At 49.3% G+C, this 24366-nt stretch overlaps 2 protein-coding genes across 6 annotated transcripts; both read left to right on the top strand.

Annotated features, from left to right (window-relative positions):
- The first annotated feature begins 2994 nt into the window (after positions 1 to 2994).
- MON1B (MON1 homolog B, secretory trafficking associated) lies at positions 2995 to 14518 on the top strand. Of its 5 annotated transcripts, none has more exons than XM_061172784.1 (6): positions 2995 to 3167; positions 3711 to 3868; positions 5742 to 6062; positions 6604 to 7423; positions 7789 to 7936; positions 11063 to 14518. In XM_061172784.1, the coding sequence occupies exons 2-6, from the start codon at positions 3721 to 3723 to the stop codon at positions 11270 to 11272; spliced, it is 1647 nt and encodes a 548-aa protein (XP_061028767.1). In that variant the 5' UTR covers positions 2995 to 3167; positions 3711 to 3720; the 3' UTR covers positions 11273 to 14518. The 5 variants fall into 5 exon arrangements, with proteins under 5 accessions (XP_061028767.1, XP_061028766.1, XP_061028764.1 ...); XM_061172783.1 differs by having other exon boundaries at positions 2995 to 3211; XM_061172781.1 differs by lacking the exon at positions 2995 to 3167 and adding an exon at positions 3178 to 3296.
- On the top strand, positions 12456 to 23965 carry SYCE1L (synaptonemal complex central element protein 1 like). The gene is given in 12 exon segments (XM_061172786.1): positions 12456 to 12516; positions 17519 to 17581; positions 19309 to 19368; positions 19560 to 19634; positions 20214 to 20261; positions 20529 to 20583; positions 21768 to 21851; positions 22265 to 22328; positions 23183 to 23252; positions 23339 to 23426; positions 23642 to 23822; positions 23824 to 23965. Coding segments are annotated over 12 exon segments (915 nt in total). The 3' UTR covers positions 23890 to 23965.
- The last annotated feature ends 401 nt before the right edge of the window (positions 23966 to 24366 follow it).

The following is a 24366-nucleotide window of genomic DNA, read 5'->3' as shown; positions in this document are numbered from 1 at the left end:
ATCAGAGTGGCTCCCAGAAGCAGGCTTAAATTAAGCCCCTTTGAAATATTTTATGGTAGGCCATTACAGGTGTCTACCTGGACCAGGGAATCTGTAAACGCTCTGAAAGACCTAGCTGTTGCTAATTAGGTTAAAACTTTGGGCACTATACTGACCTCTCTTCATGAGTTTGCCTCCAACAGGTCTGCATCTCCAACTGAAGTAGGCTTACATCCTTTCCGACCCAGAGTCTGAGTCTTCCTTAAAACCTGAAGAGAACAAGGGCCTGAAGCTCAGCTGACTGCAAGGTGGACAGGACCACATATGGTATTACTTACCATGCACTCATCTGTCAAGTTAGCTGGAGAAAAGCCATGGATTTATCACACTCGGATTAAAGCAGCACCACTGTCATCAGAAAATGGCCCAACTCCTGAAAGGCCTAGAGAGCAATGGGGTTGTGAACCCTTAGAAGACTTAAGTTTGCTCTTCAAAAAAGATAAAATATTGAGATTGCAATTTCATTATAGCTGGAGAAGGGTGGGTCAACCTACTTGTTTAATCTTGTTCAACTGAACAACACAGCAATCTAGTGTAATTATGACACAGTCGGAAAGTCAAAATTAATAGATATGTATAGAAACTGGAACCAAAACCCCCAAGTCCAATTACAAATTAGACAACAGAAGGACTGAGGGATTTCATCGGGTTCAAATAATTGAGAATTGTCCTATCTACCAAAGATTCTAAGGACTATCCTTAGACTAGAATAGAATATTCTTATCAGCCCAAGGCTGATCAATTCCATTCTACAATCACCCACATCACCCCTATTTAGCAGGAAGTAGCCAGGGGGGTCATTGCCCCTTTTCCCATAAGACTATGGAATGGACATTGACAGTGGGGAATTGTAATAGGGAATAACAAATCTGACTCCATATTAGATCTGTTTCTTTTACTTTAACCTTTGATTTCTGTTGCTTTTGTTACAAGTTAATCACTAAAAGGATGTTGCCTATAGCATGAAGCATACGTAATGGCCCGTCTCAGGTAACCCTGCCCCCTCTGCCTGAATGTTAAACTAAAATACCTTTGTTCAGCTCACAGGGAAACATCCTGACCCAAGCCACCTGTGAATGAATGCAGGAAAGAAGAAATTAACATATCCCCTCCTTGAGTCTGGTGAAACCAGAAGATATTTGCAACATGTATGGGCTTTTTACTTTACCTCTTCACTTGCTCCCTCTCTGTTCTATAAAAGAAACTAGCATCCAGGGCTTCCCTGGTGGCGCAGCGGTTGAGAATCCGCCTGCCAATGCAGGGGACATGGGTTCAAGCCCTGGTCTGGGAAGATCCCACATGCCGCGAAGCAACTAAGCCCATGCGCCACAACTACTGAGCCTGCGCTCGAGAGCCCTTGAGCCTCAACTACTGAAGCCCGCACGCCTAGGGCCCATGCTCCGTCACAAGAGAAGCCACTGCAATGAGAAGCCCAAGCACCGCAAGGAAGAGTAGCCCCCGCTCGCCGCAACTAGAGAAAGCCCGCCCGCGCGCAGCAACAAAGACCCAACTCAGCCAAAAATAAATAAATTAAAAAAAAAAAAAAAAAAAGAAACTAGCATCCAGACCCACTGCAAGACGGTTCTCTAGGACCCTAGTCTGCCATCTTCTCAGACTCCCAGCTTTCCAAATAAAGTTGTTATTCCTTGCCCCAACACCTCCTCTCTTGATTTATTAGCCTGTCATGCAGCGAGCAGAACGAGCTTGGACTCGGTAACAATGAGAGTCAACTTCTCCTAAGATTCCTCAACGTAAATGGGAATCCTGTGGGCAGTGGAGCTCGGGGTTCCAACTAGGCTGGTCCTCAGGGGCTTTGCCTCATTGAGCTCCATTCGGCTGACCAAAGGGGAAAGAGTGGGAAGCCAGAGATCAAGCGAGAGTAAAGTGAGAGCGACACAGAGGAGAAGAGAGATAGGGAGATATTGGAGGAGAGAAAACTGAAGAACGACTAAGAAAGACAAAGACCTGCAGAAAAAGACATAAAAAGAGCTGAAGGCATAAGGAAGGAGGGCACACAGACACACGGAGACATAAACATCGGAAGAGAGACAGAGATGCAGACGCAAAGAGACATCCAGACACAGAGAGAGAAAGAGGCTCAGAGACAAGGAGTCGCAGGCAGAAACATTCAGAGCAAAGAAGGAGAATCCAGAGCAGGCCTGTCCACATCTGCGCTCACCCTCACACTAAATTTGTCGGCTAGGACCGCCTGATGCAGCCCAGGAAAAGAAGATCGGATCATCCGGACCGCGCACTCCTCTAAGCTAGCTTAGACACCCTCCAGGGGGCGGATCCCAGCGGCGGGCATCTTGCCCTACCCTCGTCCAGCCAGTGGTGGCGCTCAGAGGCCGGAGGGGCATTTTCCTCAACCAACGAGGTCTCAGAAGGCTCCCAAAGCCTCGCCCGCAAGCACCCCAGTTAGGCCTGGGCTCCTAATCTGCATGGCTCCGCCCACAGAACCCTATCTTCGGAAGTGAGGTCAGCTCGGCCTTTTGCCGGTCTGGGCAGGCCCTGGTCAGCCTACACATTGCCTTCGCAAACTCACCCCTCTGCGCCATGAGCGTGTCCATGGCTCGCGCTTGCCTTTTTCCAGAGGCCGCTAAGCCCTTCGCCTGCCTGAATACCCAGACACCCACGAATACTTCCTACATCTGAGAGGCCCGCCTCTCGCCTTAGAAGCTGAGTCCCATAGGCTGGCCAGCCTGCGCACGGCACTCCGATTGGAAGCGGCGACTTTCCGTCAATCATTTTCTCTCTGTCAGACTCCACCCTCATGCCACTGCCTTTCCTGGTGGACAAAGAAGGGTGAAGTTGCCTCAACTCTGGCGAGCACGTCTATAGACCGGGCACGGGCATCTATCATGACCTAGGCTGCGAACCTCCTCCAGGGAAGAGAGGAATAGGCTCGAACCTTCGATTGGGTCCAGAGAGGTGTCAGTCAAGGGGTCGGCGGGTGCAATAGCAATCCGACGCACAGTATTGGTGGAGATACGAAGCCGACGGAATGGGGGCGGAACGGTCGGAGAGGACCGGCTTCGCTTGATTGGGCCATAAAGGAGGCAGTGCCGCCCTCCGTACTCCGGATTGGCTGAACGTGAGCCGCGCCCCCCTCACGCCGGCAACCTTGGGTACGAGAAGTGGCCCTGACTCGCCCCGTTAGCCGCTGGTGCGGGTGCGTTGGGAACGAGGGCAGAAGGGGCTCTGGGTTCCGGGCCAGATCCGACGTAGATCCGGGAGTGGCGCGCGCCTTCTCTACGGTGAGGGAACACGAGTGGGCTGCGGGAGAGAGAGGTCCGGCGCCCAGCGAGCGAATAAAGCTCCGCAACCGGAAGTGTCTTCAGAGCCGCGTCGCACCCGGAAGTGTGGCAAGAGAGCAGCCACACCCGGAAGTGTGATGCTTCCGCGGCTACGGGAAGTAATGGTACCTGGCCAATTGAGATACGGAGTTAAAACAGGTGTCTATATATCTTTATTTCCAGAGGCTCGGTAGAGCCTCCCTTTTCGGAAAGTGTTGGAGGTTGCAAGTATGTGGTCGTGTTTTTGAATGTCTCATCCTGTTGAAACGCGAGGGGAAACGAGCCCCAGGAGTGTGTACAAGGGGGCCAGGTTCAGTAACAGCTTTTAAGAAGTTTCTTTTGCTGCGGGTCACTCTCCATTCCCCTCCCCCACAGGGATGTGCAGATGGAGGCCGGAGGAGGCACTGCTGCCCCAGCCCCCGGGGACGCGGAGGACTTGGAGGAGATGCGGTTCCCCAGTGAGGAGGCTAGAGACGGTGGAGGGATTTGCAGGGACCTACCCGGTACTGGAGATGCGAGCGTGGGGAAAACAGGTATGCATTCCCTTCACTGGGGTCTTGGAAGGAATCCCTAGGGGGTGTTATTGTTGGGGGAGGTCCATGGGGGACCAGAGGGGAGCCTTTTGGGACTCGGGGAAGTAGTTTAAACCATAGCTTGGGTCAGTGGGAAGTCATTGTGTACTCACGTTGTAGTTTAAATCATTGAGGAGTGAAAAAGAAATCAGTGGGTGTCAATGGATGTTCACTGGGGAGTTGGTATGAATTTAGGTAATTGAAGAATCAGAAAGGGATCCGTTGGGGTTAGAGAGGGGCACTAGGGATTTAGGATGTTTAGGTCAGTGAATGACCAAAAAAAAGTTAATAGGATCAAAGGGTGACTATTTAGAAGTCAGTCCCCCTTTGACCCCTTTGGGGTCTTTAAATCATTAAGGTGGGAAAGGGGATCAGTGGGGGCCAGTGGGCGCTCAGAGTATTTACATCATTGAGGAGTTGATGGTAGTTGTTGGAGGGAGTCTTTAAGGAACCAGATCTTAGTGGACGTTAATGATGATCATTGATGGGGAGACAGTGGACATCAATGAAATTATCTGGAGAGTCAGAGGACCAGTAGGAAGATCTTTGAAGACTCTGGTGTATGTGTAAAGGTATAGCGTGGAGGATCAGCGGAAGTCATTGCGGAATGAGTGCTCATTGACCACTTTGGAATTAGCGGATGTTAATGGGGTCATTGGGAAGGATCAGTATACATCACTGAAAATCAGTAATTGGGGGGGGGGGCGTCTTTGAGAACTTGTTGGCAAGTATTGGGAGTAGGTACTTGGGGACTGTCAATGAGAAAATGAGGGAATATGAGGTCATTGGGATTTTATGAGGAAAGTATTGATACATAGTTGCCAGTGGATAACACTGGTTGTCACTGGGGATCAGTGGACATCTACTAAAATAAATGGTAGGGTAGTCAGTAGAGGGCAATGAAACTGTGGATTTCATTGGTGAATGTTAATGATGGTCATGGCGAAGGGCAATAGAGGTCATTGAAGTCCTGTGTGTTAGTGGATGTTACGGTGGTTATTGTAGGGTGGGGAGTGGATATCAGTGAGAATAAAGGGGAGTCATATCAATGAGAATAAAAGTCAGGGGAGTCAGTGGAGGTCATTGGAAGTCTTGGATGTTAGTGGAGGTTAATGGTGGTCATTCTTGGGAATGCAGTGGACATGGAGTAGATTAAATTGTGGGTCGGGGCAGTCATTGAAGGTCATTGAAGACCCAGGTATTAGTGACGTTAATGTGGGGTCATTGGAATGTTAGTGAACAGCAGTGGGAATGAATAGGGGGTGAGGGGAGTCCTAAGGATCCGGATGTTAGTGGATAATCGTGGCAGAATTTGGATTAGTGATCATCACCAAGACTGGGAGAGTCAATGGGGTCATTAGGATCAGTGGACATCAGTGAGAATAAATAAGGGGTTAGGGTAGTGAGGGGCACATTCAAAGACACAAATGTTAATAGATATAATGGTAGCTATTGAGGGGTGAGTAGATACCAGGAAAATAAATGAGGGGTCAGAGATTAATGGGGGAATCATTGAAGATGAAGATACTGATAATCATTCAGAGGCAGTGGGGTGCTTTGAAGACTTGGGAATGGCAGTTATTGAAAGGGGAATAGTTAGTCTGTAGGGACATAAAGGGTTCAGTAATGACAGTGAGATGGGATTATTGGAGTTTTAGGGGGATCGTTGAAACCTAAGTGTTAGTGGATGTCATTGAGGGGCAGAGGAGACACCTGGAGGTCTGTGTCAGCAGCAGGGGGGCATTGCAGGGCTGGTAGGGATTTGGTGGGTCTGTGGGCACATGGGGTTAATGGGAGTCCACGGGCAGATGACTCACCAGGGCCTCCCTTTCAGGATCCGAGACCAAGGACCAGCCACCCGGCCTGCTGCTCCAGTCCGAGGCTCCGTCATGCACCTATGGGCTCTGGGGTCCGGCAGCCTCTGAGAACAGTCCCGTGGGTGGCCCTGAGAGTGGCTCAGGGGGCCAGGGCGGGGACCCCAGTGACGAGGACTGGCGCAGCAAGCGGAAGCACGTGTTTGTGCTGAGTGAGGCCGGCAAGCCCATCTACTCGCGGTACGGTAGCGTGGAGGCATTGTCGACTACCATGGGTGTGATGACAGCCCTCGTGTCCTTCGTGCAGAGTGCAGGAGATGCCATTCGCGCCATCTATGCTGGTGAGCAAAGGGGCAGGAGGCCGAACAGGTGACGGTGACTGGGACTATGGCTGTCTGTCTGGCAGTAGGTCTTTCTGTCTGGCTGGCTGCCTGGGGGACTATCCAGCTAGTTAGGAGTGAGTCAGTGTGTGTGGAGGCTGGCCAGGCGTCTGTCTGTCCAAGGGGTCTGTCTGTCTGTTGGCCCTGCTGGGTTCTGAGTGATTAACTCACTGGGATCTAAGTAACTGGCTGGATATTTCCTTCTTGCCTAAGAGGGTGAGTTTGGGGGCTGTGTGGCTGAGTTGGTGTCTTTCTAGCTCTGTTAGTCCTTGCCGCATCTTCCTCACTCCATGCTGTGTGCCTGATTCCCTGACCATCCCATCATGTCTCTGCAAATGTCCAAACTCCCCCAGTTTGTCCTTACCTTAGTGCTGTGTCCCTAGAGTGACCGTGTGGGCTTGGACCAGGAGTGTATGCCTTCCGGGGAGGGGTGGAAGAGTCCTACCTGACCCCATCTTGTCACACTGACGCATCTCTACCCCCTGCCCCTTCCCTCCCCCAGAGGACCACAAGCTGGTGTTCCTACAGCAGGGCCCACTGCTGCTGGTGGCCGTGTCAAGGACTCCTCAGTCAGCAGCCCAGCTGCGGGGGGAGCTCATGGCCGTGCACGCACAGATCGTGAGCACCCTGACGCGCGCCAGCGTGGCCCGCATCTTCGCGCGCAAGCAGAACTACGACCTCCGCCGCCTGCTGGCCGGCTCGGAGCGCACTCTAGACCGGCTCCTGGACAGTGTGGAGCGGGACCCGGGTGCCCTGCTGCTGGGCGCCGTGCGCTGCGTCCCTCTCGCTCGCCCGCTGCGGGACGCGCTGGGTGCGCTGCTCCGACGTTGCACGGCGCCTGGCCTGGCCCTCTCGGTGCTGGCGGTTGGCGGTCGCCTGGTGACAGCAGCCCAGGAGCGGACTGTGCTGGCCGAGTGCCGGCTGGACCCAGCCGACCTGCAGTTGCTGCTGGACTGGGTGGGGGCACCGGCCTTTGCGGCGGGCGAGGCCTGGGCGCCTGTGTGCCTGCCCCGCTTCAACCCCGATGGTTTCTTCTACGCCTACGTGGCCCGCCTGGACGCCATGCCTGTCTGCCTGCTGCTGCTCGGCACCGACCCCGAGGCCTTCCACGACATGGCCACCTGCCGGCGCCTGGTCGAGGACGGCATGCACTCCCTTGGGGCCATGCGCACCCTCAGGGAGGCTGCCAGCTTCTCCAGCACCCCATCGGCCAGTGCCTCGGCCTACAGTGTGCAGGCTGTGGAGGCCGCCGGCCTCCGGCACTTCCTCTATAAGCCGCTGGACATCCCCGACCATCACCGCCAGCTGCCCCAGTTTACCAGGTGGGCCCCTACCCTGCGGGCAAGTGGCCCGGTGGGAAGGCTTATCTAACTGGAAGGTTCGGCAACTCATAGCCATGAGTCTGGAGAGAGAGCCAGCCATGCTCTAGAGAGATGCAATAGAATGGGCCTGCCCGATGCGGGAGGCTCAGCCACCAACCTTGAGAAATCCCCTGTTCTAATGGAGAGGAGGGCCCCAGGACTCAAGGAATCCCCGAGTTTGATGGGGAGCTTCGGCCCTGAGAAGCCTCCAGTCTAATGGGGGAGGCTCAGCTCCTAACTTAACTGAACTCCCTAGACTGAGGGGAGATAGGCCAGCCAAGAAAGCCCTAGAATGACCGTGTCCCCACCCCTGTCCATCACTGCAGCCCCGAGCTGGAGGCCCCGTACAGCAGAGAGGAGGAGCGACAGCGCCTGTCCGACCTGTACCACCGCCTGCACGCGCGCCTCCATAACACCTCCCGTCCCCTGCGCCTCATTTACCACGTGGCTGAGAAGGAGACGCTGCTGGCCTGGGTGAGTTGAGTGGGGGGCTCTGAAGGAGTTAATTGCCCCACTTCAAGCCTTCTTTCCCTCCCCTGTATCCCCTCCAGCTGTGACAGCCTCCTTCAGGTGCACCACGCCTTGGCCTGGGCTGCGATTTTGCCTCCAGAAGTGTCCTGGCCACTCCGTGTGTCTGTGAAACCCAGCAGTTGCAGTGTCCAGAACCTTTAGTTCCATCATTCTGTTGACCGTTCCCTCGGTCAACAGTAACCATCTGGTAAATACCAGAGAAACAACCAGTAGACAGTCTGGTGGTTTTTTGGGTTTTTTTCCTGAAAAACAAATTTATTTTTAAAATTTTAAAATTAGTGAAAACATTTAAAATGTTCTAAGTAGCAATAATTGTCTCTATCAGACAATACAAGTGTGAAAATTGCTAGTAGAAATATGAAAAGACGCATACTATTTCAGGTAAAATTGAAATACAAAGTTTTCTGAATTTCATTCAATAACGTGTTTCCAGATATTAGGATCTTCTGCCATCATGTGGAAATTTTTGAAATTACACTTACACAAAAAATTCCTGTATCTGACTGGAGTATTGCAGTCAATACTAGAAGGAATAAATGAATCCAGTTGTAAACAAGGTAAATATTCTTAGAAGAATTTAGTGAAAATTACCGTGCACAGTTGCTCCTAGTTTCTGTCTTCTTCCAGAGAGAAGATGGTGTTCATTGTAGCTTAAGGAAACTGCATGACAGACACTCAACTTCTTTTTCTGTTTCCAAGATTCTTAGCAGTTATGCCTAGGACTCTCCCAGTTCATGATCTTAAATTTCTTAAATACTCATTAATTACCCCTTTCTATTCTTAGGCACTTAAAACACAAAAGTGCCAAATCTGAATTTGTTCTTCGCATCAGACAGAAATTAAGTTTTCTTCTTTTTAGACACATGCATTGACACTTGTAGACAAACCACCAGTCTACAGTAGAGTGTCTACTGGTTAGCCACCAGTAGAGTGTCTTTGACTTTCAAGAGGCCCCCTTATCCACCATCACTGTGCTCGCTGATTTCCCATGAGCCCCGCCCACGTGTCTGCAGGTACCAGTTGAGCTTTGACTACATGAGTTCCCAGCACTCTTGAACACTACAGGCTTGGTCCCCTGCTGTGCCTTCCACCTGGGGTATCCTTCCCTGGGGTCTCTTCAGGGCTCCTGTCCTCACTTCCTATGGGTCTATTCAAGGTCAGCTATAGGGAGTTTGGTCACGTGACTCCACTGGAAATGGCACTTTCCCCTAGATTCTGCTATTTAGTGCATATTTATTAAACCATTTATTTGCATGCCTGTTATGTATCAGGCATTGTTCTAGGCTGAGAATTTTATTTAATTTAAAAAAATTTCTTTAGCTTTCATTTTCAAGCAATTTTAGACTTACAAAGAAGTTGCAAAAAGTTACTTTAAATAGGTCCTTCACGTAGTTTCTCCAGATGTTAACATAACCACAGGAACTCATTAAATCAGGGAATTAACATCAGTACAATCACATCTTATCCACAGACTTCATTCAGACTTCACCACTTGTCCCCCTAATGTCCTTTTACTGGTCCAGAATCCAGTCCAGGATCGCATATTAGATTTATTTATTGTGTCTCCCTAGTCTCGTTTATTCTGGAACATTTCCTCAGGCTTATTTTTGTCTTTTATGACTGGGGCACTTTTAGAAAGTACCAGTCAGTTAGTTTGTAGAATGTCCCTCAACTTGGGTTTTTCTAATATTTTATCAAGACTAAATTGAGGTCATGCATTTTGGGCAAGCATATCACAGAAGTGATGTTGTGGCCTTTTCTGCTTCATATCAGGAGGACCACAATGTCACTGTGTCTCACTGATGATGTTAACTTCGATGACTTCATTAAGGTGGTATCTGCCAGGTTTCTCCACTTTAGTTTTTTTTGCCCTTTGTAATTAGTAAATATCTTGTGGTGATTATGTCAGTGTTCTCTTTTTCACCATATTTTCATCCACTAATTTTAATATCCGTTAATGATTTTTGCCTTTGACAGTTGTTTCTCTGGTATTTACCAGATGGTTACTTTTCTAACTCCATCGTAACTTCATTTATTGGTTGAGATTCTACTGTATGGAAGAACTTTCCCTGCTCCTATTTATTTGTTGAATTTTGAATTTTATATTATGGAATTTTCTTGAATTCAGTGGGCTAAAATCTTTTCCTTTCATTTATTTTTGTGCTCAAATTGTCTCTGAGTTAGCCAGCAGGAGCCATGATTTAGCCAGACTGGCCCCTGTATCTTTTTGACACGTCTGCATCACTGCTTAAGCACTTCTTACTTTCTGGCACAAGATATTCCAAGCTCATTTTGTACTTTCTCTGTGCCAGTCCTGAAATTGGCCATCTGTCCAAGGAGCCCTTGTACCTTTCAGTGGAGGATGGTATTTCAAAAACAAGATCTGGTAGGCCCAGGATTTTAAATCGGGTGGTCAGGAAATGACATCCCCGTGGAAGGGGAGGTCACAGGTCGTGTGGGTATCTCCAGGAACAGTACACCTGGCAGAGGGAAAGGACTGTGCAAATGCCATGAGATGAGGCTGAGCCTGGTCATGTTTGAGGAACAGCAAGGAGAGGCTAGAGTGGCTGGAACAGAGAGAGCGAGGGGGAGAGCAGAGAGAGGTGATGCGGAAAGGTGCTGGTGACCTGGTCAGGTTAAGCCTCTCAGGTTGGTGTGAAAATTAAATTGAGTTAATCCTCCTATTATGCCCAGGCTACAGATGATAGAAACAGGTGTGTGGAGCTTAGAACAGGACTTCATATACAACCATTGCTCATTAAATGTTAAGCACTGTTGTCGTCATCCCCAGTGCACAGACGAGTGAACTGAGGTCCAGAGAGTGTACATACACACACACAGAGCCAGCATCACCCAGCTGAAGCCACTAGCTCTCACTGATCCCTTGGCCCACTCATGATACAATAGCATCAGCTTACCCGCTTTAGCCCAGTGACCAGGCAGCGCCAAGGAGGAGCTGCTGCCAGGTGCACCTTCCAAACGGGACAGGTATGGGGCTAAGGTGGGGTGGACAGCACCGGGCATGGCCAGCTCCGGCCCAGCTGACCCTGTCTCCTCTCAAACCCCCAGGTGACCTCCAAATTTGAGCTGTACACCTGCCTCAGCCCCCTGGTGACCAAGGCAGGTGCCATCCTCGTAGTGACCAAACTCCTACGTTGGGTGAAGAAAGAGGAGGATCGTCTCTTCATTCGTTACCCACCCAAGTACTCCACACCCCCAGCAGCCCCAGCTGCCTCCACGGACCAAGCTTCCCATAACGGCCTGTTTACAGGACCTTGAGAGGCAGAGCTTCCAGACTGGGCCGTGTGGGCCGGGAGGCGGCGGGGGTGGGTTGCTGGTGGTGGTGTCTGTGGCTGGTCCCTGTCTCCCCGGGCAATGGAGCAAGGGGGGCTGCCCACACATGAGAGATGGATGGCAGTGTGACTGCACACAGGTGAGCAGGCTGCTTCCCCAGCTCCCTCCTGCCCCTCCACCTCTGGGGAAATCCTTAGGACTCCCTCTTCCCCTCCCTCTGCCACACCTCCTTCACTTGGATGATGTTCCAGCCTCTGTCAGGGACCGTCTCCTCCAATCCTGGGCACCACACCCTCTGTCCTGCATCAGGGGTCTGCCTCCCGCATGGGATCTCAGCCCTGAGGGTCCAGGGCTGGCCAGGGTCTCCTTGGGTGGCCCACGGGGGTTCTGGAGTTGGAACGCAGGACCAGCCTGTGCCCAGAAACGGCCTGAAGATATTTTAAAGAAAAAAACTGCACATAAAAAGCCCAAAACCGATCCCCATAAAGACATCCTTTGCGCTTCATGTACTTCATCTTTACCCAGTCAAAAATGACCCCCATCAGTGTTGGCTGCTGCTAATATTAATAAGATGGCCTCCAGCGTCTGCCTGGCTGTGTAACCCGGGGCAAAGCACCTGACTTCACATGGTAGCTGAGATCCAGAATTTTTACATAGATCCACTTACCTTCCACGGCTCATTCTACTCACTCATGAAATGGAGATACCTAACCTCTCATAGGCTGTTAAGTGAGGATTCGTGAACGAAAAGGAACTCAACGCTTGCGAACCACCACACAGCGCATGGACATTTGTCCCAGACTTGCGCAACCTGCACCACACAAGCATCCTAGAGAGGGAGATAGCGAGACCTGCCTGTAATTTCCATGCATGCACGCAGCACTCACTCGCCAATGACCAAGACCCTAGTTTTGCCCTTCTCTTCTCTAACCTGGAGTTGCAGGCCTCGTGGTGCACGCGTGCGCACCAACTGTCGCTCGGGGGCTCTGGGCTGTCCCCTCCCGGGAGCTGAAAGCCCATCGCTCTTCACCCTGGTCAACGGACGCACAGAGACGCACTAGACGCGTGCGCGCTGCACAGCCTATCCGCCCCCGCGTGATTTTTTTTTTTTTAAACCAATCATCGTCCAAAGCGCAGTCGCGCCAGCCGTGCGTGCGTGCGTTGGAAAATGGCGGGGAAGTTGGAACCTTCGGAAGTGGCGCCGCTGGAAGTCCTTGAGGAGGCTGAAGGTAGTGAGGGCAAGTGGGCCTCTGGCGGCTAGGGTAGCAGGAAGGGAGGTTTCGTCCCCTTACAATAATGAAATATTGATAGCAGTACTTAAGGAAGAAAAATTGTAAGCCTTTTATAAAAAAAAAAAAATGCTCTTCAACAAAGTTCAGGTAAATAACATGTATATTCTCAGCATCTCGATGAACTGTTGTCAACGTTATTGGCTATATTGCTTACGTATTTTAAAGTAAACAATATCCTGGCGAACAATAGACTAAATACTTAAGTATGTATCTCTTCAAACAAAAGAGGGGTGGATGGTCTCACAGAACCCACTCAACTGCTGCCATAGCTAAGAAAATTAACAGTAATTCCCCAATATCATCATTTCACACCCAGCCCATATCACGCTTTGCATGGACTCTTAAATCTTAATTGTGAATGGCCACTCCCCCAGACGGCTTCTTTGGAGAAAATTCTCCAGGGTATTTTGTTGATATTGACACCCTACACCCCAGTAAGAGGAAAGACAAAATTTTCCTAGAGGGAGTTGGAAATCTAGCCAAAAGAAGAAAATCTCCCAAGACAATGATCTCCTGTTAGCCACTAGCATTTTTTTTAATTATAGAAATTTTCAAAATGTACCAAAGCACAGAAAATAGCATGATGAATGCCCATGTACCCATTACTCTGTATCAACTGTTTCGACTCTTGGCCCTCCTTTCATTTATCTCTGACCACCTTTCCTACACACTCTTTAAACCATCATATTAATAAACACATTGGATTGCATCTTTCCAGATATATCTATGCAGATGACAACAATAATTATGCACTTGTATATTGTCTATCTTAGGATGTGAGCTTCATGAGAACAGACCATTTATTGCCGTTTCCCCAGTACCTGACACAATGCCTGCTTGGCATATAGTAGGTGCTCAGTAATTTTTTTACTGCATGAATAATGAAATAACTAACACTGAGAGCTCTCTTAGATTTTGGCCTCACATTGAGTGCAAGCTTTCAACAAGAAGTAAGACAGATGCCAATAAATCTTCCTTATTAAGCACTTAGTATAGCTGCAACTGTGCTTAAAAAAAAAAAAGACTATTATTATCAAATTTTTTTAAAAAAGGAAGTTATGGTTAACTTCACCAGCAATGGAGAAAGTTGAAAAGCATATCAAGTTACCATTTCTAACCCATCAAAATTGGCTTAGAAATGTATGTCTGGTATTTTCATATCTCCAGTCACCATGCTTGGTAATCTTAGAATACACAGATGTGTGGACCAAGCAGGGTCATTGGAATGTTGCTGATGGAAGTAAAACACAGGAGCAATCACGGAAATGACTAAATTTAGGTATATCCATGCATTATGGAATGCCTGTATAGTGGACATTTTTTCTTAAGAGGCAGGAAAAAATAATTAAATTCCAATTTAATTTAATTAATTAAAATTAATTTTAAAAGGAGAAGATGGTGATTCATTAACAGACAGTGAGCTTCAAAAGAGATCATATGCTTACGAGAGAAAAGCAAGTTGGGATTAAAAAAAAGAAAAAGAAGAGGCAATTCAACTACAGCCCTATGTGTGCTGCTTAGAAAAATGTCTGAAGGCTAAAGGCCTAACTGGTGACTCTCAACAAAGGACTTGGATTTTGGGGGCTGTGTAGAGGTGGAAGCATTTTTGTAATTTTTTAAAAAGGAAAATGTAAGTAGTGCTAAATAATATGAAAATATAAGAGGAAAAATGTTAAATGGCATCTAAAGATCATACATTAATATTGGTCAATATTAACATCTCTGTTTTGATGGTTATACTGCAGTTACCTGGTAGAGTCCCCTTATAAATAGCAAATATATACTGGAATATTAAGAAATAATGGGTCATGATGCCTGCAATTTATGTGCAGTAATGCTCACAAATGGGAAATCTGATACAAGGGCAAATAGCACTGTGGCCTGTTTCTACAACTTTTATGTATTCAATACATCTGAAATTATTTCAAAATAAAGTGTTTCAAAGGGGTTCATGCTCTATAGGCTTTGTTTTGTCACATTGATTTTTTTAAACTTTTGTCAAGATGTTAGCTGGACTATTTGAAAGATTTACTGATCGCCTATGATCTTACTGCGTGACTAGGACTAGGAATGCAGAGGATCATGTGGTAGTTCTATTTTTAGTTTTTTAAGGAACCTCCGTACTGTTCTCCTTAGTGGCTGTACCAATTTACATTCCCATCAACAGTGTAGGAGGGTTCCCTTTTCTCCACACCCTCTCCAGCATTTATTGTTTGTAGATTTTTGGATGACGGTCATTCTGACTGGTGTGAGGTGATACCTCATTATAGTTTTGATTTGCATTTCTCTAATAATGATGTTGAGCATCTTTTCATGTGCTTTTTGGCCATCTGTATGTCTTCTTTGGAGAAATGTCTATTTAGATCTTCTGCCCGTTTTTGATTGTGGTGTTTTTTTTTTTTTATATTGAGCTGCATGAGCTGTTTGTATATTTTGGAGATTAATCCCTTGTCAGTTGTTTCATTTACAAATATTTTCTCCCATTCTGAGGGCATATACCAGAGAAAACCATAATTCTAAAAGATACATGTGCCCCAGTGTTCACTATTTACAATAGCTAGAACATGGAAGCAATCTAAATGTCCATCAACAGAAGAATGGATAAAGAAGATGTGGTACATATATAAAATGGAATATTAGCCATAAAAAAGGACAAAATAATGCCATTTGCAGCAACAGGGATGGACCTAGAGATTGTGATACTGAGTGAAGTAAGTCAGACACAGAAAGACAAATATTGTATGATATTGCTTATATGTGGAATCTTAAAAAAAGGGTACAAATGGGTACAAATTTACAAAACAGAAGTAGAGTCATGGATGTAGAAAACAAACTTATGGTTACCAGGGGATAAGGGTGGGAGGAGGGATAAACTGGGAGATTGGGGTCGACATATACACACTACTATATATAAAATAGATAACTAATAAGAACCTGCTGTATAGCACAGGAAACTCTATTCTATACTCTGTAATGGCCTATATGGGAAAAGAATCTTAAAAAAAAAAAAAAAGAGTGGATATATGTATATGTATAACTGATTCACTTTGCTGTACACCTGAAACTAACACAACGTTGTAAATCAACTATACTGCAATAAAAAAATAAATGCAGTGGAGAGGAAAAGCACAGATGGAGCTTTCACAGAAATGGCTCAACAAGCCAGCTGTGAAAGACATATGGGGACAATCAGGGGAAACCACATATGTTGTGGGCATTTTATGATATAAATGATCCGATGATTAGTGATGATTGCTAATCTTGTCGGTGTGACTATAGGATTGGACTCATCTAAGAAAATGTCTTCTAGTAGTTGAGACTTTCTTTTTTTTTAGTTGAGACTCAATGAAGTATCTAGGGATGAAATGTCATGAAGTCTGGGGCTTGCTTGAAAATACTTTAGCACAAGAAAGACATAGCTGAAGCAAATATGTTTTTTTCGGCTGAAGCAAATATTAATGATTGTCAGATCTGGACAATGAGTAAACTGGAGTCCATCATGGTGTCCTCTCTACTTTCATGTGCGTTTGGAAATTTTCATAATATTAAAAACAAAACAAGTAATCACAAATATCTCCCTTCGTTATTAAAGTAGATTTAATTTTTTTTGTTTCATTCCAAATATTAAGAATATTTAAAGAACTTAAAAGTCTCCAGAGGAGACATACCAACAAATGATACCAGAGAAAAGCAATGAGATTTACGCAAAATTAAATTAATACATACCAATTTGTAAAAGATCTCAGGCAAGACAAAAAGATGTAAAGAAAGTGAACATACCACCAAACATTTCAACAAAATTTAATAAGCTTAGGTCAAGAAGCCCTGATTTTTTTTTTCCCCCGAGGCTCGTGGGATCTTAGTTTCCTGATCAGGGATCCAACCCAGGTCCCAGCAGTGAGAGAGCTGAGTCCTAACCACTGGACCTCCAGGGAATTCCCAAGAACCCCTGATTTACAACATGAGTTTTAATGGCTGCAAAGAATTTTATCCTCTGAATGTGCTGTAGTCAACTGAGGTATCTTTAAGTTGCTTCCATCTTTTAAGGTTATGAACAATGGAACAATCTTGCCCACCATCCTTAATTATTTCCTTAAAATGTCTAGAGGTGGAATTTCTGATCCAGAGGATTTGTGTAAGTTTTTAATATTTACTACCAGAAAGTTTGAAATGAAATGCTGTTTTTGCCTATCCCATTGGCAAAAGTGACAAAGGTTGAAGATTCCTTTTTTTTTTTTTTCTGGTTGGGATTGAGGGGAGCAGAATCCTTCACAGGTGGTGTTATGTTCTTCCATCAGGAGGCTTATAATATCCAGTTGTCTTTCGTGGATGTTAGCAGCCATTAGTAAACCATTTCCTAGACCCATCAGTTCTTTAAGAATTTGCAAATTGTGGCCTATAATGATTTTAAAGAAATTCATATGAAATTGTCCTGTCCTACTGCATTGCTTAAAACTTCATACTGATTTTGAACAGCAGTAGCAGCAAAAGTGCATCCCCTTCTCTCACACCTGAATTTCATTAAAGGGATTCTGTGGTGTTCTTTGACCTCTCAGGAAGAAATGACCATTAGGGGTCCTGATTCATCTAGCACACACCATCAACCCTAGAGACACAAGACGGGGTCCTGGGAGTTCCTTGGTGGTCCAGTGGTAAGGACTCCATGCTTTCACTGCCAAGGGCCTGGGTTCAATCCCTGGTCAAGGAACTAAAATTCCACAAACCGTGTGGTGCAGCCAAAAAAAAAAAAAAGGACAGGTGTCCTGCAGGGACCCTGCTCTGGCTGGAAAGCTGCCCCTCAGTCTATCTTTGGTTCAGCCCAGGGGTGTCCTCAGAACCCAGTGAGGCTTTCTTCCTCCCTGCCCAGATTAGCTTGGACCTTTCCTCAGTCCCCTCTCACTGTCACTGGATGCTGTAATTCTGATTTTCATCTCCACAGGTCAGACCAAGTCTTCAAAGAAGACTGAAGAGTTGCTGGAAATGGTGAAGAAGCTGCAGAAAGGTCATGTGTCTCCTCGTGTCTGAGGCTTAGCCTGAGGTTTTGAGTCAGGAAGATGTGGTTCAAACCCACCCCCTCAACTCACAACCTTGGGAAATTATCCCGTTGCACTTTCTTCCTCTTATACAATTTAATTCTTTAAACTAAAAACACAACTTCAAAGTTCAAGAAGTATAAAGGGATGGAAAACCCTACCCTCCAACACTCACATGCATGCACGCACACACACAGACACACACAAACACACACACACACACACACACACACACACACACACCAGCCATCCATTTCCCTGACCCATAGGCCAGCAACAACTATTTTTAAATTCTTAGGTATTTTTCTAGACACTTAAAAAAATACATTCTTGGGTGTGTATTCTTTGCTCTCCTTTTGTATATACAAATGGCAATGCAAACAGCTTTGCACCTTGCTTTGCTTGTTGATGGGAGACTGGGAGCCAGCCAGCATCCAGTACCCACAACAGGGCTGGGGCAGAGTTCTGGCTGTGTTTGAGGTTGGATCCCCGCCCAGTCCATCAGCAGCTTAAAATACTACAATCCATTGGTCTGTTCCAAATAAAGGGGAACCTCCCCTTCCCCTGACTCCGTGGCCACATGCAAAAGTACATTGGAGCTGCTGCCTAGGCTAAACTTAGGTAGAGGAATTGCGTGACTGAAAATGCAGTGACTGCCCGTCTCCAGTAAAACAAAGACCCCAGGGATTTGTATCATAATCAGCACCTCGGAGAGCACGCAGTCTCCTGGAAGTCACAGGAGATGAAGTTGGTGGCCTCTGAAAATCCAGAACTTGAGCTTAACTCCAGAGTGTCTCACAGGCTGGTAGTGAGACCCAGCGAGGGTTGGGCAGATTTTTATCTCAACTCTGTGCTTCCAACCTTGAAGCCAGAGAGGGACGAGGAGGGCTTCCCCATACGGAGCACTGAAATTCGGACTGTGAGAAGTTAGCGGTGACTCCCTAAAGAGACAGTTGATCTCCCTGTCATTGGAGAACTTGATAGCTGTCAAAATGAAAAGTGGCATTTTCCCCAAATCTCCTATGAGGCCAGCACCAGAGTCCAGGTGGACAGAAGCGACAACCCACCCCGCCAGGCTTTTCTTGGGGGGGCGGGGGGTCTCCCTTGTCTCCCACCACATTCAGATTCCCATGTAGAAGCCTCTACCACGTCCCAGGAGGCCCTGGGCGATCTGCCACTCCCACTTCCCCACTTGGCCTCCAGCTACTCTCCACTAGCTCACTAGGGCCACACGAGCCACAGCAGACCGCTTGGCCATATATTTTGGGCATGCGCCTCACTCAGCCCCACTGCGGGGGCTTCGCACTCATTGTCCTTCTGTCCGGCATGTCCCCCGCTCCACACACCCCACCCCACAGAACTGCAGGGCTGTCTTCCTTCACGTCACTGGGGGCCTCTCCACATCTCAAGAGGCACCTTCTACCCTTTCATTCTTCAGCCCCTTGCTTCACTTTGTTTCCCTTCCTGGCGTTTCCTGCCACCAGCGTTGACATCATGAATCTGTGTTTAGTGTCCATCTCTCCCACCCAGAATGCAAGCCCTGCAAGGGTTTCTTCCAGAGCCTGGGACACGGCGCACACTCAATGAATGCTGTTCCATAGCAGCAGAGACACAGTGGCAACGCCCGCCCCCCTCCTTCTGCCTTAGACAGACAGGCATCTGCCTTCTCTGGCTCAATCTTTCTTTCCTTCTGCAGAGGGAAGCCTGGAGCCACAGGTCGAAGACCTGATTAACCGGATTAATGAGCTTCAGCAAGGTAAGCTCTGGGACGCAAGACAGCCAGCTGCCCAAGAGGGACCTGGGCTTTGAAAGCCTCCACTTCCTCATCTGTGAGATCCAGGCCCCTCCAGGTTGTCTGAAGATGAGCGTGCAGTGTCATGGTCTGTGAGAGAATAGCAAGGCTAGAGGCTGCACTCACACCGTGCCTTCTTCCCTTTTTTGACCCAGCAAAGAAGAAATCCGGCGAGGAACTGGGAGAAGCCCAAGCTCTCTGGGAGGCCCTGCGTAGGGACCTGGACTCCTGTAAGTTGGACCAGAAGAGGGACCCAGAGATCTCATGACCAGTGCCGACGTTCCCGTGCGCACCTCAGGGTCTGCGCAAGGGCTGTTCCCTCCACCTGAGAGGCGCTCGTCCTACATAATCCGCATTGCCTCGTGCTATCTCGAGTCGCCTTTCAGCTCTCAGCTAAAACGTCACCCCAACAGGTCTACCTGATGGCCCCCTCTAAAAATAGAATACCACCTTCTCTCACTCCCCGGCTTGATTTATTTCTTCACAGCCTTTATTTCTACTTGACATGGTGTACTTTTGTATTTCTCATCATCTCTACCCTCAGTATAAACCATAGGCATCCTACACAAGGGAGCCCTGCAGTCCTTCGCCCCTTCGGCACTTACAGGGAATGTGCGCCCCGAGCGGGAAAAGCTGGATCAGGATGGTCCCCAGCGGGAGATGGGTGCACGGTTGGTGAGGAGATGCCTCTCCTCCCCTGAGGCTGTATCACATCTTCTGTGTGACCTTGGGCCTTCCCTTTGCATGAAGTTGCAGTCGGGGCACAGGATGAGGCCCCTGGAGACTCAAAGTGTCATTGTGTTTTCCAGTGAATGGAGAGAAAGTGCACCTGGAAGAGGTTTTGAGCAAAAAGCAAGGTATTTACCAGCTGCTTCGTCCTCATTCTACCCCATCACCCCACAAATGCCTGAAGTTCTCACACAGCCAGAGGAATCCCCCCGACACCTCAGTCAGGGTGCTTCCCTCTCTGCTCAGAGCTCTCCCTTGGCTGCCACCTGACTCGGAGTAAGCACTGAGGTCCCTCAGTGCCCTCCAATGCCCAGCATGATGTGAGGCCCCTTGCTTCTACCCAACCCTGACTTCTCAAGAGCTCTCACAAAGCCCCTTGGTTCCTCTCCCCACAGAGGCACTGCGGACCCTCCAGCTGCACTGCCAAAGGAAGGGAAGTGAGGCTCAGAGGTAAGAGGTCCTGCCGAGCTCTTCCCCGCCTTATTCCCCAGCCTGAAGGGCAAGAGCTAGGGAAAATAAATCTTGGACACATAGCCTCATTTTCCCTTTCTATAAAATCAGGTAGCTAGACAAGAGACACCCCTGCTCATCATTAATATTAAGTGGTGGTGTTAAAATGAACTCATTTAATCATTCATTGCTAGTTTCTTTATCAAATAAATTTCATCCATTGGTATTATTCTAAGTCTTCCCCTACTGGTTAGCCAGCTCTTCTGCCATCCATTCATTTGTTTATCTGTCTACTCATTTATGACCCCAGCCACCCATTTACCCAGCCGTCCATCTACCCACCCATCCACCCACTGTCCCACTCATCCATCCATACATCTATCCAACTATCCAACTCTTCATCCAGACAGACAGCCATTATCTCTCCAGCCTTCCATCTAATCATCTTTCACCCATCCAGTCATTCATTCATCTTCTCTCCACCTTTCCAATCATCCATTTGACCGTTTACCCAACCATCCATCCAGACAGCTATCCATCCTTCTGACAATCTTTCCTTTATTTCTCCATCCATCCATCATCCCTGCACTCATCATTTCTCTAACCAGACATCATCTCTCCAGCCTGCCACTCACCTGTCCAGTTCACTGTCCATCCAGCCATCTATCCATCTATCTCTCCATCCTTTGAACCTTTACATTCTTGTGACCAGAAGTCTCAAATGCCGGCACATCATGGTTTTAATAATGTGGGAAAACTTGAGGATAGATAGTTAAAGTGTATATATGCTTAACCACACCACACCTCCCACTGTCTGGTGAGCAGCTTATGTTCGTTTACCAACTACTCCTCGTGATGACAGTACCACCATCTTACATATGAGGAAACGGAGACCCAGAGAGGTTAACTAACTTGTCCAAGGTCACAGCGGAATAGCAGATCCAGGCCTCAATCTAGGACTTTATAATTTATGAAACTAAACTACTGCACCCTTCACAGAGGTTTCTTGGGAAGGCATGGTTTGATGGGGGACAGAATGGACAGGGTGACAGTGTCGAGAGAGGCCCATAAAGGTTCACATTTGCTCAGAGGAAAGGAGGATGAGGACTCCCAGCCCATCTCCTGCTGGAAGGAGTGGTGGCTCATTCAGAGAATATAACTGAGGGTTCTCTTTCCTTTCCCAGGAAGTACATGCTGGCAGGGCACGTGGAGCACATTTCTATCCACAACTCTCAGACCACAGAGAGTCAAGGACAGAGGAAGCCGGGGTAACCCTGGGTCTAGGGCCTGGGGTGGTGCGGTGTATCCACAACTCTCAGACCACAGAGAGTCAAGGACAGAGGAAGCCGGGGTAACCCTGGGTCTAGGGCCTGGGGTGGCGCGGTGTATCCACAACTCTCAGATCACAGAGAGTCAAGGACAGAGGAAGCCGGGGTAACCCTGGGTCCAGGGCCTGGGGTGGCGCGGTGTGGGGCATGGGAGTGGGGCTTGCATGAGGGAGAGTTTGTTGGAAGTGGTGCTGTTGGAAGCAAGGCTTGCAGGAAAAAGCCCATAAAGGGGCTCCTAGCAAGGGAGCACCAGGCAAAGATCTGAAGGCCTATGAATGAGAAACCCCCGGACTGGGCCAGGCTGCGTGTCAGTCCTAGCATGTGTTTTCTCAATCCTGGATGTCGGCCCCTAGGTTGCACGTGGAAGAACGGCTGGAGGATTTGACAGGCCAGCACAAGGACCCCTGGGAATTTCACGTGAGCCATTATCATTGCCTCAACCAAAGCCACTCCTCCCCTGGCTTCAGTGTCTCTGCTGATCAGCCCAGGGTCCACCTACTGCTCAGGCCCAATGCCGAGGGGTAGTCCTTGACTCCTTTCTTCCTCTCACCTCCTCAACTCAGTCCTTCAGCTTCTACCTTAAACCCAACCGTCTCTCACCATCCCCCGCTGCCACACCCAGCATCCATTGCCCAGAGTGTTGCAGGAGCCCTTGCTGATCTTGCTTCCCTCCTGCTTGCCTAGAGTGCTTATCTTGCAGTGGCAAATGGGAACTCTGAACCAGACACGGTCAGGGCATTCCTTCGCTCAGGCAGTGTCTCTGGATGTGCCTAGCAGCATTCCAAAGGGGCCATGTCTTTGCTGTCCCCAAGTTGGTTAGGAGCAAGGAGATGCATACCCAGACTCTAAACAAGAAAATAAGTAGCTAGATCATGTAACGCCAGTGGGGAAGTCCTCTCTGAGCAGGTGTCATCTGAACACAGACACGAAGGAAGTAAGTGAGGAAGCCATGCGGGTATCTCAGTGCCAATGTCCCTGGGAGGCTGAACTGTGCCTGGGGTCTTTGAGGAAGAGCAGACAGTGGGGCTGGGGGATGAGAGAGTGGGAAGAGATGAGGTTTAAGGTACAGGGGGACATGGGGAGTGATTGAGGGGGAGAGCATCTCTGCCAGCGCCCGGCCACAGCAGAAGCTGCACACTGAATTAACGGATAGCTGAATGAATGAATGAATGAATGAACGCCCTAATTCAAGTAAGGACTTTCCGAGAGGCGCGAAGGAGGAGGGGCCAGGAGGACAACTGGACGGACAGGGCTCCTCTCTCTCTTCACAGATGCTGAAGCAGCGACTGGCCCGGGAGATCCGTGCCCTGCAGAGCAGCAAGGAGCAGCTGCTCACCGAAGGTGGGACTCCCGCGCGGGGTGGGGTCGGAGCCGGGGCGGCCGGCGGGAGCTCCCGGCCCCGCCCATGACGCCCCGCCCACCCGCAGAGAGGCAGGCGCGGGCCAAGCTGGAGACGGTGGAGCGGCGGCTGCGCTCGCCGCCCGAGGTCCAGAGCGCCCCGGCAGAGAAAGACGGGTAAGAGGGGAGAGGAGGAGGGGAGGGGCCGAGGTCCGCCCCGCCAACACCTCCCCTTCTGCCCCTCCCAGAAGGGCGGGGCCTCCGCGGGCTGGGCTCTCCTCCCGCCGGGGCTTCTCTGCAGTCTTCAGGGCTCAGTGTGTCAGTCGCTTCCCCCCCTGTGCCCCTTCCACACTCCCTCTCTCTTCCTCCTCTCTTCTGCCCCTTCTCCGCAGGCTGAAGGCGGAGCTGGAGAAACTCGGGGGGCAGGTCCCCGCCCAGACCCAGACCACCCGAGAGGACCGGGCCGGAGAGGTAGAGAGCCCGGCATGGAGGCCAGACGGGCCGAGACAGAGCGGGCGGGATGTCCCCGGAGCCCCTCTGAGAGGGGGGTGTGCGGGTGCAGGGCGTCCTCGGGGGGGGCGGGGACAGGGAAAGGGCGGCGCGGGCCAGCGTGGTAGGGCGTCAGGGCCCCAGAGCCTGACTCCCAGCCCCCGCAGGCCGGCCGCCAGCTCCCCAGCGAGGGCGACCTGGCGCCGCCGGCGGAGCTGGCCCTGACGCCCCCCTAGGCCAGTAGGACCCACCCGGCCCCACCTTCCTTCAAGGCCCGCCCGGAAATAAAGGCGACGTTTGCGGACTATCCTCCAACTCCCCGGCTGAGTCTGTGCCACAGGAGCCATTGGGGGTGGGGGTCGTGCCCTTCCTCTCTCCGGGAGAAGGGGGAGTGGTTCAGGAAGTCTGGGCGGGGCCTCGCCGCACTCCGCCCACCAGTCCCCTGGCCGGCTCAGGCCGCAGGAGCTCAGTAAACGCTCCCGACAGCTCAATGACTGGGTGGGTGTCAAGGCCGCTCCATCTTAACGGCCTCGTCTCGGGTTCCTGAACCGTCTGTTTTACCAGTAAGGGCTAGAAGGGACGTGTTAAAAACCCGCTGCAGGTCCTGTCAGTCTCCTGTGGTTCAGAG

This window comes from Eubalaena glacialis, chromosome 18, assembly GCF_028564815.1.
Source record: "Eubalaena glacialis isolate mEubGla1 chromosome 18, mEubGla1.1.hap2.+ XY, whole genome shotgun sequence".
NCBI classification, from domain to species: Eukaryota; Metazoa; Chordata; class Mammalia; order Artiodactyla; family Balaenidae; genus Eubalaena; species Eubalaena glacialis.
The sequence above is the reverse complement of the archived record's forward strand: the minus strand, read 5'-3'. Positions and strand labels throughout refer to the sequence as shown.